Source organism: Mchenga conophoros, linkage group LG22, assembly GCF_057382185.1.
Source record: "Mchenga conophoros isolate Kocher_MC1m ecotype Shallow Benthic linkage group LG22, M_conophoros_male_GT1.1, whole genome shotgun sequence".
Lineage (NCBI taxonomy): Eukaryota > Metazoa > Chordata > Actinopteri > Cichliformes > Cichlidae > Mchenga > Mchenga conophoros.
The window spans coordinates 11,068,389-11,086,228 of NC_140546.1; the positions used below are offsets into that span (position 1 = coordinate 11,068,389).

At 40.4% G+C, this 17,840-nt stretch overlaps 1 protein-coding gene across 3 annotated transcripts in view; it reads left to right on the top strand.

The window, feature by feature from the left end:
• The window catches only part of myo1g (myosin IG), a 70,582-nt gene extending 53,477 nt beyond the window's left edge, over nt 1-17,105 (top strand). For all 3 annotated transcript variants that reach the window (XM_085261991.1, XM_085261992.1, XM_085261990.1), the window contains one exon: nt 15,634-17,105. In XM_085261991.1, the coding sequence (XP_085118117.1) occupies nt 15,634-15,796 (163 nt within the window). In that variant the 3' untranslated portion in view covers nt 15,797-17,105. The remainder of the gene's footprint in view (nt 1-15,633) is intronic.
• The last annotated feature ends 735 nt before the right edge of the window (nt 17,106-17,840 follow it).

Consider the following 17,840-nt stretch of genomic DNA (forward strand, 5'->3'; position numbering starts at 1 on the left):
ATTCTCCCCTCGACTGTTAATGCTGCCAATTGGTGCAGCTTTGGCAGTGATGCCGCTACCACACTGAACTGTTGTGGTGGAGAGTGAGCTGGTCATGAAAGCGAAGCTGTTGATTTGCATTCATACCATCACCTGTGGTCATAAGCTGTGGGTAGCGACTGAAAGAATAAAATCAAAAGTGCAGAAATGAGTTTCCTCTGGAAGGTGTATGGGCACTCCCTTAGAGATAGGCTGAGGAATATGGTCATTTAAGGCCAGGGGACTCAAAGTAGATCTGCTACTCCTCCACACTGAACAGTCCCAGTCCAACTGGGAATAGATTCCAGGGCAGACTCGCGACACACTGAAGAGATTACATGTCTTGGCAGGCTTGGCAATTTCTCAGCGTTCCCCCACAAGAGCTGGAAAAGGTAGCAAGGAAGTGGGACATCTGGGCTTCTCTCTCTGTTAATTATGCTACACCCGCAACCTGGCTAAGCTGCAGAAAATGGATGTTTAAGCACAAAAATGTTCACTTTTAATAATAAATGTAAAAGTTATTATGATAAGTCTGAGTTGTCTTTAGGGAAAATAAGTGTAATTTACAAGCTTAATTTCATATATATATATATATATATATATATATATATATATATATATATATATATATATATATATATATATATATATAAATAATTGGTTTTAACCTTTGTTTTCACAACAATAGACACTATATTTGGTAGTGTTCATATGATTGCGTTCAGCATCTGGATAAACTTATTTAAAAAATCAACAGAAAAGACTGAGAGCCAGTTAAATCACTGACTACAGGCAGTGTGTGCGGCGCATGACAGACTTACAACAACAACAAATTTGTTGTTTATTTGGACTCTCCAGTTTGACAGACTGTATGCGATGAGACTTCAGATGAAACACGTGACTGTAATGTCTTTGAAAAAGCTTCATTTATCCATTTTAGAGAGTGACTCACAAAAGGCCAATTCAAAGAGCATTAATGTTACAGGAAGTTGGTAATACAATATCTCTCCTTCTCCCTTGCCCTTCTGGATGGCACTTCAGCCACTGGCAAACCGTGTAGGAAAACCATGTGACTTTCATTACAGGCAGGCATAGTCACGCATTTGGTATCACATTATGTTCAGGAAATCATTTAGCTGTAATCATCCACACATTATTGTGTTTCTGCTAAATTGCTGCTTAGTATAGACTTAAGAGGATACCTGTAGCAGGGTTCACATTCAGGGCACAGCTCAGAATATGGGTTACAACATCACCATAAACCTTTTGTTTTTACTCTGTTGTTACCTTGTGCATGGGGTAATGAAGTTGAACTCAAACGCAGCTTCAAACTCGTATTTAAAATGTAAAGGCGTTGTCTGAACCTGCCTTAAATTACAGGGTGACCAGTGAGTTAGACCTGAGGAACAACAAGGAATTAGGACTGTAAAATGTCTGGGTTATGTGGTGAAAAACAAGATTAAAATCTACTAACTGTCCAGTTTAAACGGCTTGTTTAGACCCCAATGATCTCATCCAGATGCTCCTCCGGAATGACTCCATTCCTTGCCTTTTTAAATGCTTGTCCGACACTCTTTAGAGGAAACTCATTTCTGCACTTGTGTCCATGGCCCTTTTGTAATGACCTTGTGTAAGTGTATACCTTTGCTTCACACTCAGCACTCTCTTCACCACAACAGCTTCTTCATCCTTGCAGACGCTGCACCAATCCATCCTATCCTCATTCACAAACAACAACCTTAGAACTTGAGATTCTTGAACTCCTCCACTTGGGGCAAGAGCTGTTTCCCAAACTCGAGTGGACATTTAACCTTTCTCCTACAGAGATCCATGGCGTCAAGGGTGTGTCCACACAAGAGCAATTCGCTGGTCGCCTGTCACTTTGTAGCTAGAAGTCAGTAGCTGGCAGACTTTCCAGGCTCAAGTTGCCTAGGTAACCTTCTCATATAATTACCATGCTGAAATGTTTCAGTCAGTGGCATCGTTTATTCTCACTGGTAGTTGCTGATAGTTCAATCGCTTGCCTTGAACTTGAGAAAAGTTTAACCCAGAACTTGGCAACTTAAGATCACCAGCAGTAGTTTTACCCATTCATACTTGAAGTCACTGAATGTCGCAGAGTTTCTGCTGTTTCCCGTTGTCACATCACTGCTAGTCGTTTCAGTGTGGATGCGCTTTTTGACTTGGAGGTGCTAATTTTCCTTCTTGCTACTTCACACTGAGCTGCAAACTGCTCTAGCCTGAGCTACTGTAGATGGTAATGTTCAATGAAGCCAGAGGGACAATGTGAAGACTTGGGCCTGTTTTTCACCACTTTGACTGCACCAAGAAATTCTGTCAAAAAAATGGCTACCATGGTGAAGCCCAGCAGGAACGAGTCTGACTTAGTGTCAGCAAGACCAAACAGACTCACTACAGGTATACCAAATGGACCGAATACCCTTTAACAACAGGCCCAGTACAGAAAACTCCTTAAAATAATGATGTCACAGAACTTTATGGCAAAGTTTCTAAATTCTCGTATTTGAGTTTACTACCTGATGGTGTTCACACAGTGCAGTTAGAGTGCATATTGTGTATTTGCACTACTGGTTCTGTCAGGTATTTCTTCCTAACACAGCCGTTCTGGTACTATGTGCTTTCAAAGTTTTTCTTTGGCTCCCCTCTTGTGTTTTAGTATTTTGTACTTTTGCACGTGTCCCCTGTGTTTCTGTGCCTGTTTCTTATTTATTTCTTGGTTTGCTTCTCTGCTAGTTTGAAGTCTTTGTTTTTCGCCCCCTTTTTAATTGGCTGTCTCTCCCTGATTTGTTTCTTTTGTTCTTTATTTCCCTTTCCGCTCCATGTGTATATATAACCTTCTCTTCCCTGACTCCTTTGCTGTCAGGACATCTGTTTGTTTCTGTTTGTTTGCCTACCTGAGTTTGCAGCCCATGTTCTCTGACTTCTTGTCTCTCCTGTGCTCCTCTCGTGTTCCTGTTTTCCTGTTTTGGTTTTGGTCTATTTTTCTGAAAAGACAGTTCAGTTTTCCCTCTTGGAATATTAATATTCTGTTTCAACTTTTATTATTAAGGTAGAAGTTTACTGTTCTTTTCCAGTATTTTTATTAAAGAGTAACTTTAAAGAGATACGTCTAATGAAATCATATAGATGAGAGAGTGGAAAATAACTCACTCACTCACTGGTATAACTTGCAAATATATTAACCATATTTTTTTAAAGTCTGAGAAAGAAAATGAGGGAAAACATTATTCGCCCCCCTTTAAAGCTTGCTTTTTGCTGCTTTACTCCTGTCTGATTTGTGTCCTGCATATTTATCCGCATGCTGGGCACAGTGTGTTTGCAAATGTGTCCATGTGCACTGTTTGTATTCACTTTTGTGCTTCTCATGAAAACATCTTGTTCCTTCCTTGTTCCTCTTCTCTCTCTTGTCACCCCCACCAACTGTGCATCCCTAACACTTGTTCTGCCAGAGGTCTCTACATGTTAAAAGTGAATTCTTCCTCCCCTCTGTTGCCGAGTCTGCTCGTTGAGGTTTTCTTTGAAACCGTTGGCTCTTTATGATGATGAAGAGATGGCTGTTGTTGTGAGCCAGTGTTATATAAATCAAACTGTATTGGATTGAATTAAATTGAAAGCGGCATGAATGCAGATGAAGGAGATACTACAGTACAGCCGTGAGATGTTTTCGAAACATCAAGTGTGCTGTGAAAGATTTAGACAAAGTGAATACTACATCATGCTTTCCTAATGAGCGCCTTCTCACACATTTACATCAAAGACAACATCAGCGGAGGAGCAGGTTTATGAAGACGTTGGCTCCTGTTCGTTTAACTTTTAAAGCCTCCTGGGTGCACTCAGACTGAGCCACTGACCTTGAAACTGCATCAAAAGGCCTCTTTGTGGATTCAAACGGCACACGTGCTGCCTCCAAATCCTCCTCCGAGTGCAACAAATGGATTCCTCACAATCATTTTCATTCTTCACTACAATGTTGCTTTAGTGCCAACTACTAAACCGTAATAAATGAAATGTTTTTAACAAAGCACATGATTGGCTGTTTGTTTTATCGTCGCTCAGCTGAAGATATCTGCACCAGTACGGGTTCAGTAGCAGGCATGACTAAGAGTTGCCTATCCAGTGACAAATGTTCCTGCTGCATAAAAACCCCTGATAAAGTTCGACCGCCTTATCGATAATCAATTTGAGGAGACGCTGGGCTCTTGCTTTGTGCGCTCCGTCATTGACTCTCTCTTAAACGGATTTGCTCTTATCTCAGAAACATGTCTGTTGTCCCGAGAATTAATCAGGACCAGGAAAATTATTTAAGTGCCTTTCACTCAGTGATTCAAGCCATGTGCATGAGCCAGTTTTAAGTCTGCAGAGTGTTGGCGTCGCATCTTAAATCATATTTTATCCATTCGGAGAAGTCGCTCTGTATGCATCAACTCTGCTGTTCTTACAGTATGAATCACTTTTTTTTCCCAGAATGCCCCCCTGCTGAGGCTCACCATGCAGGGTGCAGCCAGTTAAGATAGGCCCACTGTTAGCGATGATGCTGATGGTTATCATAATGGATGGGTGGTGATGATCAACGCTATGACGCTAAAGCGAACCCTGCAGGATGGTCAGCTCCCCGCCTGCCCATACCCGAAGACTTGAGTGGCCTCAGCCCCCGTTGTCCCCGCTGTGGGGGCTGCAGATGATGCTGTTGCCCCAGCGATGGTTGCCAGGCAGCTGGGGAAGTGCTAATTAAGACTGCAAGGGGAAAACTGGAGGATTGTGAGGACAGAGTGTCAAATTCTGAGAAGAAGATGGATGGGATAGAAGATTGCAAAGAGGGGGAGACAGCAAACAGGGTCATGTTAAGTAATGACAAATAATTAATCGTAACCGACTGATGTTATGTAATGTGTGTGTGATCTATACAAAAAATGTAGCGTTGAAGGGAATGCCTGTTATCTGAGTAGCTTCAGGAAGTTTCAGAGCGTTCTCACTCCCGAGGCGTAACATGTCGACGTTTTGTCACGTCCCGCGGCGTTCCTGAGGAACGCGAAAGGAGACCTTCGGCGTTCTTATGGTACGCGGTGGGTTATGGCTGGAATCCAGTGCAATGACGCTCCCGCGGTAATAGACGTTCCAGCCCTGTATTCCAGCCCTAAACCTAACCTTATCCCTAGCCCTAACCATAACCTTATTCCAGACCGTAACCAGGACTTTAATGATGTTAAATAGCGTGTTTCTAAGCGATTTGAAGAAAAAGAGCGAACATGTGTAGGTTCAGTCCAGACGGTTCTCATATTTCCTCTTTTTCCGAGGTCGTCATTTAGGAACGTGGTGGGTAGCCGAAAACGTAATATGGTGACGATTTGTCACCTAGCGTAAAATGTTACGCTTTGGGAGTGAGAACGGGTTGGGAAGTTTACTGCTCCAAACTAAGAAGTGGTTTAGCTGTGCATCTTGTTTTTACACTTTTTTGTTTTACAGACTATTGGCATACAGACATCTTGCACCAAAACAAGTCAGTCCCCATAGTGTAAGGCTCTGTGGGTTATGTTATATTTCAGAGGTTAGGTTTCTGGTTAGTATTGTATATGTCAGTTCCTGTTTAGTGTCTTTACTTGCGTATTGACTGCGTGTGAGCTTGTGTTTGTAGTGTGATGTCTTTAGGTGTCTTTGGGTAGTTTTTTGTTCTGTGTATGGCTACAGTCCAAAAACAGGTGACATGATGATGTCTGTGTGCATCTAGCCACAAAAATAAACTACAAGTCCATTGACCACACGTGTGTGCTGGATCTCCTCCAACTCATTGACGTGTTGATGATTGTCCATTTTGTATGAACATTTTAGCAGGCTGGGCAGGGTGTGAACAAACCATTGGGTTACTTTGCCTTTTCAGTGCAGGCCATCCAGCAGTATGCATTCGCTGTGCACAAAATGAGCATGTTTCTGGTCACCCTTTTGAACTGATGTTCTGCCTTCTGGCTGGGACTGTGGGTTCGGCCAATCAAAATTGCTGTTTGGCTCTGTAACATTAAAATCTGCTTGGCTTGAATCCAAAGTTACAGAAGCAAAACTTGAGATTTGTGGTGAAATTGTGAGTTGCGTACAGAGGTCAAAACAGTACTTAAGTGCTCTTGAGCTGAATAAAAAGCCTGAGAGGCTGAAATTCAAATTTGCTATGGTTTTTCCTTTTTATGGGTAGCATTGCAGGTTATTTTGATCACCCTGCTTACACGATGTGTTTCCTCTGTTTCTTTGTGCTAAGCTAAACATTTTCAGATGTACTAAACTGACAACAATATGAGACCAGTTTTAACATCATGAACCAAATACACGGTTTTATAAATGGCAAACTTCTCCTTTAATCCCGTTTCCAATCACAACCGAGTGTTCATACTGTATTCAGTTGTGCAGCTTCAACTGGATACAAAGTGAATGGGAAAGAAACAATTAAATGCAAATATGTCCAGGGTGGCAAGAAGTGTTGTGAAAATGCTTCTGCGTGATCTGAAATTTTTCCCACTTGCATGAAAATTTTATTTGTGAATCTTTTTCATAAAAACACACAGACCAAAGGAAAAGGAGAGTGGGAGAGGAAGTAACCAAGAGACTTTAAGTTCAGTCAGATTAGCTGAACATAGACAGACTATATCTTGTGTAGCCCATAAATAGTTCACAGTCTGCGAACTAAAGCATCTCATCTTGGTCGTCCAACATGCCTTCATCAGTTTTGCCTCCTCTTTGGACCTGGAGTTCCTTTAGAGTATGCTCAGATTTTGCTCTGCTCGGTCAGTCTGTGCACACCTGTGTAGTTCAAGAACCAGTTTTTCCTAAACCCGAGGATTCAGATAAAGAAATTGCCAGAGAAGAAGAAAAAGAGGAAACCTTTCTGATCTTTTGCACAGTGCAAAAAGTTCTCATTAACAGTGTCTGATGGAAGGTGCCGTTACATGACTTCAGGTGTCAAGCTGTTGTTTCTTTTGCAGGTTTCTGCCTGTTCTTTCACACACCCAAGTGTTATCTGCAGGCTATGTGTGTTCATGTGTGTTTATGTGCGGTGGAAGCGGAAAGTGAAAGTTATGGCTGCACAAGAGAATTTGTGTGTTTTGACAGTCTGATGTTGTCTAGGGTCTGTGGGATCATTAGGAGCAGACGTTGTCGCTCTCTCTGCTTGTTATCTAATCTGACAGGCCTCTGATACAAGCTCTTTACTTCAGAGAATTAGCAACAACCAACAGACGCTGCATTTCCTCCTTTATTGTGTACTTTTTGGGGTTTCTTTAAGCAAAATACTATGTTTTGTTGTTGCAGCTCGACAGTTTGAGACTTCTTGAGTTAATTAAGATTTTACATAAACTGCACAGTGTAAGATTAGTCGTGGTGACGAGGGACAGATGGGCAGATGACAGATTGGGAGAGGATAAATTAAAAATCCTCACAGGGGTCATAGTATATGGAAGGTGGTGCACAGTCACATAGGGGCAAAGGCACAAGTGGCTTTTTTGAATACTTGAATTTACCTTTAAAAACTGCACAACCTGACTTTACAGTTGTCACAGGTCTGACACTTCCACAGTTCATCACTCCTTCTGGTTCCCACATGGAGACAGCTTGCACAGTTTGCCTGTGGTGGCTCTTTGTCCAACGTCTGTGACATTCAGAAGTTGCCTCACAACAAACATTCGAGAAAACCAAAAAACAACAACACTAAATACAAATCCTAAAAATCACAGTATCACTGTCGTAACATACGATAACATACGTTGAAATGGAGACTCAGCGATGGTGTATCTTGCTGCCACATCGTTTTTAATTGGTCATTTGATTCGACTCTAGAGGGCTAAACCACTTACACTTAAAACTGTATAAATATCTATGGCAAAGTTCATGAGCTCAATCATTAATTTCAGGTCACACTGAAACACTGAACATTACTTTTAAGTTATGGTCCCCATTAGACTTAAAGTATGGTAAACCTTTTAAGATCATTGGCTAAGGATCAGTTAGTCACAAGTCATTAGCCAGTGAGCATGCAGCCACCATCAGATCTCGCCTTACACGTCATGTCTAGTTTCATTTGTGACTGCATCCATCTTTTAGGGTCACAGCTAGTCACCATGATACCATCGCAGCACAGCAACATTGATGGCATCTGTTATGTTTTGCATCACCTCAGATGGAGGTGTTGACTTCTTTTGTATAGACATAAATTTAGCTGTCAGTACCCACACTGCCACCTTAAAGGCACAACAGAAAAAGTGAATCCACATGGTGTGGAAGGTGCTTTAGTTTAATGTAAGGCTAAAAAAAACAGTCCATCTACTATAAACTCTCAAGCACATGGTGTCTGTGAAAATTCTCAGTCATCCAGGTCAACGTAGTCTAAGGAGCTTGGAAAGAAAAGCGTCTGGACTTCTTTGAGTTGCTTGAAGACGTTTCACCTCTCATCCGAAAATTGGATTGGGAAACTCCCACTGGGTTTAAATCTGGGACTCTCCACCATTTGACCCTTAGAACTGAAGAAGCTTCTCGGATGAGAGGTGAAACGTCTTCAAGCAACTCAAAGAAGTCCAGACGCTTTTCTTTCCAAGCTCCTTAGACTCTCAAGCACATGGTTTCTAGTCAGCATGTGAATTGAAATCAAAGCTTTCTAAAAATGCAAATCACACTTATGATTTAATGTTTTAGGAAGTTATTTAACATAAAGCTGTTTGATGAACTTCAGATCTACTCGCCTTATGCGAATAAAAAATAGCTGTTGTTAGTGGTGAAGTTTGGGGGATGTCCTGAATCAGATGCTTCCATTCAGCTGATTATCTTATTAAGCAGGCTGATTTGCATCCACCCACAGCTGTAACTATAAGTCGTGGTGGCGCAGCTACGATAAGTTTGTTTGACAGTATTAGTTACAGTTTATTTGGCCATAATAAAATAGCTGATATTCATCCACCATAGACATGCGTTCTTTTTCCCAGTCATAGTTCTGTCAATGCGTGTATAGACTGAGGTCTTCTCTCCAGTCTGTTTTAGTGAAACTAACAGTTGATATATGTATTCATCAGCTCCAAGTCTTGATGGCAGAGCGGTGCAGACACACAGGCTCATAAACATAAATGCAGGTGATGTTTTAATCATACTGTGCATATCCCATACAAGTGTGTCATGCTTCTGTCTCCTTGGGACAGATAATCTTTTTATTGTTCAGCAGTTACATTTTAATTATCAGTCATGATTTAATCGTGGTTGCTGTGTCACCGCTTGTCCCTTGGAGGCACTGATCCCCATTTTCTGTTTAAAGTGAAGAGAAGCTTCTGATAATATTATAAAATATTCAGTTTACTGAGCAGTGTCCTCCAGCAGGACAAACTGTTTCTAAAGAAAACTGTGTAAAAAGACATTAGAAGCATCTTTTATCTGTGTTGGCACATTACTCCCTCTGAGCTATGCTGCATGGGAGTGTTGTTGTTGATCTGATTTTCCTACAGTGGCACACACAGCATCAGAAGCCCTGTGTTTCAGCAGGCTCACTGGCTATTCCTCACCACACATGCAGCTCAGCTGTAAATGAAATGGCCTGTAAGTCTCCATAATGGAGACACCAGAGGCATGTACTCACATCGGATTATCAGCATCCAGCATTATATTGGGGATGACAGGGAGAAATCCTAGAAAAAGCTGAAGAGGGGGAGGAGGAGGAGGCAGAAAAAAGGGGAGATGAGATGAGGAGTGGAGGGTCCAAGGGCTCCTCCAGGAGCTGCTGCTCATCCCAGTTCTGTCTGCACCGTCGTCTCCATGAATTATTTGACTGCAGCATGAGGACGTTTTTGCAGACAGGAGCCTGTGGACCATGTTTATATACCACATCCCACTGCTCCCGTACAGACTGTCTCCTAATATGTGTCACTGATTTTATGATTTCCATGGAGGACATTTTGAACTCAATACCAAAGGGGAGATGTTCATAAAATAAGCTATCACAATGACAACTACGATGGGTAGTTTGCAGAGGGGAATCTTTACATCTTTGTTTGAAAATATGTGAAAAAATTGTATATATAAAAAAAGATGGATGGAAAATTATTATTATAATTAAACAGCTTTTCACTCCTCCTGTCATAGGCAGTGAGAGCAGCACGTGTAACCCTGCTAACGCTTTCCAATCACGGTGACTGTTTTAGCCACACAGCGTTCACAACAACCTGAGGTGTGAGTCTTCTTCATGAGAGGAAAGAACAAAAGACGACTGGTTCTGTTCATTACCAGCTGCATATTTTTTATTTGTGGACTGTGATAGAGGAGCTTGTCCACAGCTCAAAGTTAAAATAATCTTTATTTACTTTATTCTAAGCCTTGGTGCAGCACCTCAGTTTATCAGAGACAAGCTGCTTTAGCTTCTCTCTGTATGAACATTTGGAAAACAGTGGTTGGAGACGGTGGCCCAAACAAAATTACTGCGACCTTGTTCAGTGAGCTTGCAGTCTTGTTGAAGAAGGTGACCAGATGTGACCTGTCCTCAAAGTGAGTTTGGTGCACTGATAAAATGGCAATAAGACTGAGTCACACTAACATCAACACATTACATGCAATGGGGTGTGTCATAATATGTCTTAACCGTCCAATCATAAACAGAAATGTCTTTAATCTTGTTATCATATAGAAATATAACCCAAATAGTCTGCAACCAGTTAAATCACCTAAAGAGACGCAGCACAGACGAGTGTTTCTTATTGGTGCAGTATGACTCAGATTGATAGCATCGTGTTGGTATTCCCTGGGTTTATAAATAAGATTTGAAAACCTTTCTCAGTCTTTTGGAGAGTGATTACAGCCAGTCTGATTCAGGGCACGATTGTTTGGAGACCGGTTGTCTTCCATCAGTTGACCTGTGCAGTCACTTTACAACCAAGTGGTCACTGCAGCAGCTTGCAATCAGTTTCCCTAAGCAAAAAAAAACTTAATGCAGTCATCAGGCAACCTGCCGCTTTAGCCTAGTAGCAAGGAGGTTGTCATCCTACTGACAGAGCTATAATTTAACTATCCTCTGACTAACTGCCCCTCCTGCAGGTAAAGATGCTCACAGATGATTACATTAAATACATCAGCTCTTATTGACATCATACAGAGCCAAGAATAGAAAAAAACTGAAACTTAGCAATCATTTTTTTTTATAAACATGCTGGCCTCTTTTAGCCATGTTTAAATTGAACAGCCTTTTTAGACCTTATATATAACAGAAGATAAGAAAAAAAGCCAATCCCAACAGGTTCACTTTTATGTCAAGGTCGACCTGCATTTCTGGGCCTTCTTTTTATTTTCTGCACAGTACAGACAGAGAATGCTAACATCTAATATTGAAGGTTTTCAAAGAGAATAAAAGAATCAAACCTTCACCCAAGTAAACTCAGGCCACAAGAGCTCCTCAAACCACTTAACTGTCTCTGTCTTGGGGGGGGGTTGGCATTTTGTTGCTCATTAATAGATGTGAGACAAGATTGGAAACATCTGAAATCAATATTCATGCGACCTTACACAAGAAAACGAATCAAATCAAATTAAAGCCACCATGTTGTTTATTTTCCGTTACATTTAATACAGCTCCCCTCTCACTCTCACTCTCGCTCACTGCTGCTCTCATAAATCAGGGCTGATAGGAGAGCATCTGTGATTTTGTGGTGATATTTTCAAACATGCCAGAAACTTCCGAGCGAATGAGGATGCATTTCTGGCTACTGGGCAACAGGTTTGTGCAAGAATTTGGCCAGAATCTGGATTGTTTGTCTGAGCAGTTTGTCTGTTTTAAAAAAACAACTGTTAAATAGTTGTAGTCTGAATTACTCAAAACTACAAAATTATTGTGAGAAGCTTTAATATATTAAAAAAACTATCCAGCAGTCCATAACTGCAAAAAACAATACATCAAAACAAACTAATCATTCATAAGGGTGTTGTCTAAAGGGTGGGTGTAGGTAAATGAAACAGTTTGGTTAGGGCAGGGTCATGGTCGTGGTAATTGTTGGTTAAAGGCCACAGGCTGGACACCACAGTGTCAGACATTGACGGTTTGGTTGTACACCGATCCATCCACCCCAAACTGCTTCCTGGGAGGTTTGGCTGTAATGTAACAACATGCTTTGTGCAGCTTTAAAGCATCATTTAAGTTGGAAAAAAATGGAAATGTGTTGAGAAATCGTGCACTCGGTCAGTGACTTCTATCTGTCCCAGTCCTCAGTTACTTCTTTAATCCTCTTGTGCACCTTGAGAGAATGTCTTCCCTGCTATGTACGTTATCTAAAACATGTTATGTAGACTTAAAGATGGCTAATCTGTTCTTTTTTTTAATGAATTTGCAAAGTGAGGTCCTCCAATGACCTCCTAGTTAAAGGTGGTTCCCCATCTAGTGCTTGTGAACATTAAATGTTTGCACAAGCAACATCTGGGCCGATTTCTATTGGTGGAGGACAGTCTGGTTATTGTGGACAATCTCAGCCTTAAAACAAAATTCTCTTGCTGCAGCAGAAAAATTCACAGGCCTCTGCAGCCTGTCATCCACTGTCCTCAGGCGCAGCCAGAGGCTTTTCTCAATGTGCGCTGCCGGAGTTGGGTTTCACTTCTGGTAGTGCTACGATGAGGTCAGCATTGTGCAGAAATTAAAAAAGCTCTCTGGAGGTCAGTGGGTTTTTGTGTCAGGTTTATCATAGTCCAGCAGGGCTGGACAGCTGGTTTGGGGGTTCAGCCAGGCAGGGTTGGCTTGGCTGAGAAAAAAACAGCAGGGCCACACCTGTTGGGGTGATTCATGATGAATAGCATCACAGCTCTGGAAAATTGCAGTGACTGAGGTCAAACTCTTTTAGAAAGAGCACAGCAAATAATGCATCTGCAACTTTAAAAATAGAGATCTCAGTTTCCGTCAGAAAATTCAAGAAATATGTCCCCACTGCTTGACTTGAAGCATATTTTTACGCAATTTGATTACCTGATCCAAATATGAGGTTTTCCACCGGATAATCTTTTTGTTTTATTCAGAATGCGGCTGCATTTCTCTGTAATTGTCTGTTATGGTTTATTACATTAAGCTATCACACCTCTGATAGCTCAATGTGTTTAATGAGTTTTTTTTAGTTATAAAAGAGTGACCGTGCTTCATTTTCTCTTATAAATGTTATAATATAAGCGGCTAATACAGGAAATTAAGCCCTTTTACCTTCAAAGCAAAAGTTTCACTTTTTTAACATTTTGGCTACAGCACTAAGACATATGTTGTCCATTGCAATTTTTTTTCTAGTTCAACTAGAAGTTAGCAAATGTGTTTGCAGACAACCCGCTGTCTTCCATGCAAACCATGAAGAACCTTGACAATCTGCTAGACATTAAAGTACAGGGAAAAGGAGGTTTTTGGTGAAGCACTCTTATTATTTGGCCTAGTGACAACCAGCAACCACTCACCAACCCATCAGGGAGTACACACATGCACGCAATGCGCCTCTGACATCACATGAGAAACCTGAATACCATCAGCTAGGCTAAACAAAAACTTCATGATTAGTTTATAACAAATGAATTAGAAAATTAATTTGCTGAACTAGCTTATTTGCTAGCTGAACTAGCTTATTTGCTAGCTGAACTAGCTTTTTTGCTAGTTCAGCAAATCAATTCATTTGCTAAACTAGCAAATAAGCTAGTCTAATCATGTTGGTTAGCTATAGTAAAAACTTGACAACCAGTTCCATGAAAATGAAAGTTAAATGTATTTAATGCTAATCATCATCTTTAAATGTTCAATACAGACTTGTCTTTGCTTTGAAACAATTCAAACAAATGAGGTAAAACTGAAAGTTCCAGCAAATACCACTTCCAGAAAAAAAACATTTTTCTTGCTTGTCAAAGACAAACTTGAGTATTCATGAACCTGAGCCTAATTGGAGGCAAAAATATTTGTCCAAACAATGTTGGATCAGGACATTGCAATATATGCAATCTAGTGCCAGGGGGCAAAGCCTCAAATTATATTTAATATGCAGGATAATTTTTTTATTGTACTTTTAACCGACTTTATGGGAGGTCCCCAGAGTTTGGTGAAGGGTTAAAACACAATGCACACACAAAAACCTAGCACTTCCAAAACAAAAGCATTACCGCACACTTATAATCCAGTTCACCCTATTCCTATCTCTATTCCGCTAATGTACATAGCGTTATATATTTATATAACACTATAATAAACTGCATATTTAAACTCTAAGATTTCAGGTGTTTCTCCTCAGATTTGCACCAACGATTGCCAGCACTGTTGCATAACAATAATTATGCAATCTTCCCAAAAATGGGACTTTATCCTTTATGATTTCCAGCCAAATTTTTGAAGACGACCATGCAGTCTGGGGAGAAGATGACACAAACACTTTGAAACAACACATTCGTCTGTCTTGCCAAACTAACCTCAAGCTTGCCAAGTTGGCTTATCTTTACAAGCCAGCCTTTATCATCAGTCACATTACCAATATTCAGAGGCATCCACAAATAGTCATTATGTAAATATTGCCTTTCATCTCTTTTTTAAAGCCATTAACTTGAATTGAAACTGAGAGTGTTTGCTGATTGGAGAAGGAGAGAATACATTCGCAAGAGAAACATTCTTACAAGCAGGAGTCTGAGCCTTAAACTCCCCTGGGCCTCTGACTATGACGTAGGTGGATTCAGTGTTAGAGTCTTTATAAGCATGCTGCACAGATCCAGCCATGTGCTGGGCCAGCTTGTGTTTGGTGGAGCAGCGGGGTCAAGGCAGCCACGCTGAGGCTGCGGGATCCCCAGGGGTCGAGGAGGAAGCAGCGACTTCACAGTGGATCATCTTCAGCTGACTGTGCAGCAGCCGAGCGAGCCCGGGCACACTTTCATGCCCCAGCTGTCAGCAGAGGGGCTGGATACTGCTTTGATCAGGAGAACTCAGCAAACAGCCAGGTGTTAGGTGATCAATAACAAATATTTTGTGGTGATGCTTCAGTTTTGGGTTTTTTTCTTTTTTTTACTTTGTGACTTGCTCTGGAAATGTTGTAGTCTTGTTGCGGTAGACATTCAAAACACACTTCTAAGAGGAGCAGACTGCAATTTTGGTATCCCAAGATTTTGGATTAGCAGCAATTAATGCAATGTTCCTAAAACCCACACACCAGTGGGCAGGTTTGGGACTCTTGAATCTTAGCTTGTGTAGACCTGTATTTTAATGTCTGGGTAAAAATGAAATAAAGATCAAAGTTAGTTTTATATCTGTGCATCTGGGAATTCAGTCAAAAAAGGCTTAACAAAAAGTCTGTCTCCAAGTGAATCAAAAGCAGCTTCATACTTTCGTCTAATATCCAAGATAATATATAAGTGGCAATAAAAGTGATTTCTACAGCCCGTATATGGACATGGATGGATGTGGACATGTTTTAAACCTCCTTGTAATTTTCCCACTGAGCAATTGTGTCTGAACATCTTCTGCTATTTAACTGACCAGATCAATATTCCAGCAGTTTAATGAGTGATCCTGGTCCCTGTAACCATGATAACCATCAGCTAATCACGTATCAGTTCTGGCAAAGTTATTGAAACCCAAATGTTTGTGTTGTTGTCTTCCAGGGTGAAAAAAGTCCAGTTTCCTGTGAAGGTTTGCCGTTCAGGTTTGGAGATTCACATGCGAGGCAAGCCCAAGAACATCTCGGTGGAGACCAAAGCCGGTCAAACCATCGCCGATTTCAAGAAGAGTAAAGACGGTTTCATCCTGCTGGTGCCCGCTAACTAACAGTCCCCCAGTCAAACCATTAACAGCTACACCTCATCGACATCTAAGGAGAAAATATCAGCCACAGACATCCCAGCTGGACTTTAGCAAGAATTTCTTTTAATACATATAAACAATTTTGCAGTATATGAGGATTTTAAAGTAGTAATCTGAGCATTTTTTCTGGGAGAATCTGCTTTCTTCAGCACGCAGAGGAAACTGAAAGCTGAAATACTTTTATATTCATTTATAACACATTTATATGTATCGTACTGTTTATGCTTTTTTGTATTTTTATGAAATATAAAGATGTTTTTTTAAGATATGATTGAAAAAACAGAAACAAAAAGCACTTTTTATGATGATAAATATGGACATGTTTTTGTGTTGTAACACACCGCTGCCTGCAGACTGAGATAATTATGTCAGAAGTAATAAAAGGGGAAAGAAAAAAGACAGTGGGGGAAAATTCATTATTCAATGTTTACTTAAGTTCTCTGTATGTTAGTGTTTCTCTCATGTTTTGCCACATGAACAGAGTGAATGTCGACTTTACGCAGTATTTAAAACCCATTAAAATGTTCAGCCTTAAGTGGCTTTAAGATTTCCCTGCAACATAATGAATCAGTAAAGACGCTTCTATCCGTCCTCTGAGTGGCAGCTATGAGCCCGCGTCCACAGAAAACTGGACCCCGTGACGCAGGAGCTGCTTCCTCTCTCATCCCCTTTCCTGATAGTTAGACTGATAAACACAAACCAGCACTGGAGAGATCATTTAAATGATTTCTGAGGAATGAAACTGAACATTCCTTGTTTATTTATTGTGCTATCTGGTTGTCCAGATATGTTTCTTTTATTGTGAACAAACTCACAATGAAACCTGCTTTTATACAAACGTCTTCTATTGGAGTCTTTTACAGAACTTTAAATAAAAGTACGGCATTAAATAAAGTGTAAATTTGTCGTCTCAGGAGAAGCCGCACTAAACTGAAGCCCAGCTTGTTTATCATGGTTAAAGCTAACCAATCATAGAAAACAAGAAACGTGTGATTAAATTGAACCTTGTGTGTTTCTACAGTGCCGTTGAAAATCGTGCTACCTTTGCATTGTTCACGTTTTGAGATTTGTAGAAACAATAATTGTGACAATAAATGTTTTTTTACATTAATAATCATGAGTGTTTTCCAGGTCTAACTAACAGCAGCTGCAGATAAATTTGAGCTCTTTTGTGTAATTCTTCCCAGAATATTTACAATTGAAGAACAGATAAACCATTTGGTATGAACCAGATTTACGGACATGCTTAAAGAAAATGATCCTTTAATAGTAAAGATTGCTGCATAATTGTCATTATTAGTCCTTTAGTTTGTTGTCTCAATGTTTGATGCAAACTGTCCCGTGGAAGGAACTGATACTTACATAATACAAGTGGTAAAAAAATAAAGCCAGGACTATAAACTACAGTTCCTCTGGTGGCCACTCAAGACTAACTCCAAATATGAGTTAATCCCCACAGACTCCCATGTTACAGCAGGAATAAACATGTTTACAGCCTGCTACAAACATGGTTTCAGTCTCTGTAGCTGATTTACATGCTTATAACAACTGAACAGGGTTTGTTGTTGTTTAGTCCCGGAGGGCTTTTTACATAACCGATCATTTTAAACTCAATTAAGGCGAACAGTCTGTGACTGAACCAGACCTATCCACTTTGTTTGAGATATTTTAGATGTATTATCAGCCAAAAAAATGTTGTGTGGCTTACTGTACTAACAAATGACCCAAGAAGTCTCTGCTTCAGTTTCACATTCTGGTGATTTTTAAACTACCAGTCAACACACAATTTATACCTGCAGCCAATGCTAATTAAATTTGATGTTGGTTGATAACTTAACATTCTACCTTTCTGACTCAAATGAAAATCAGCCAGTGGTGCTGATACCAATACAAATACTTTTAACCTGTAAAGGCAGCTTGTGTTACATGATTTATAAATGAATCATCATCAGTTAGCAATTTCTTTTTGTGCCAGCCTCTAAAGCACTTTGGCTCAGCCACTGTTGCT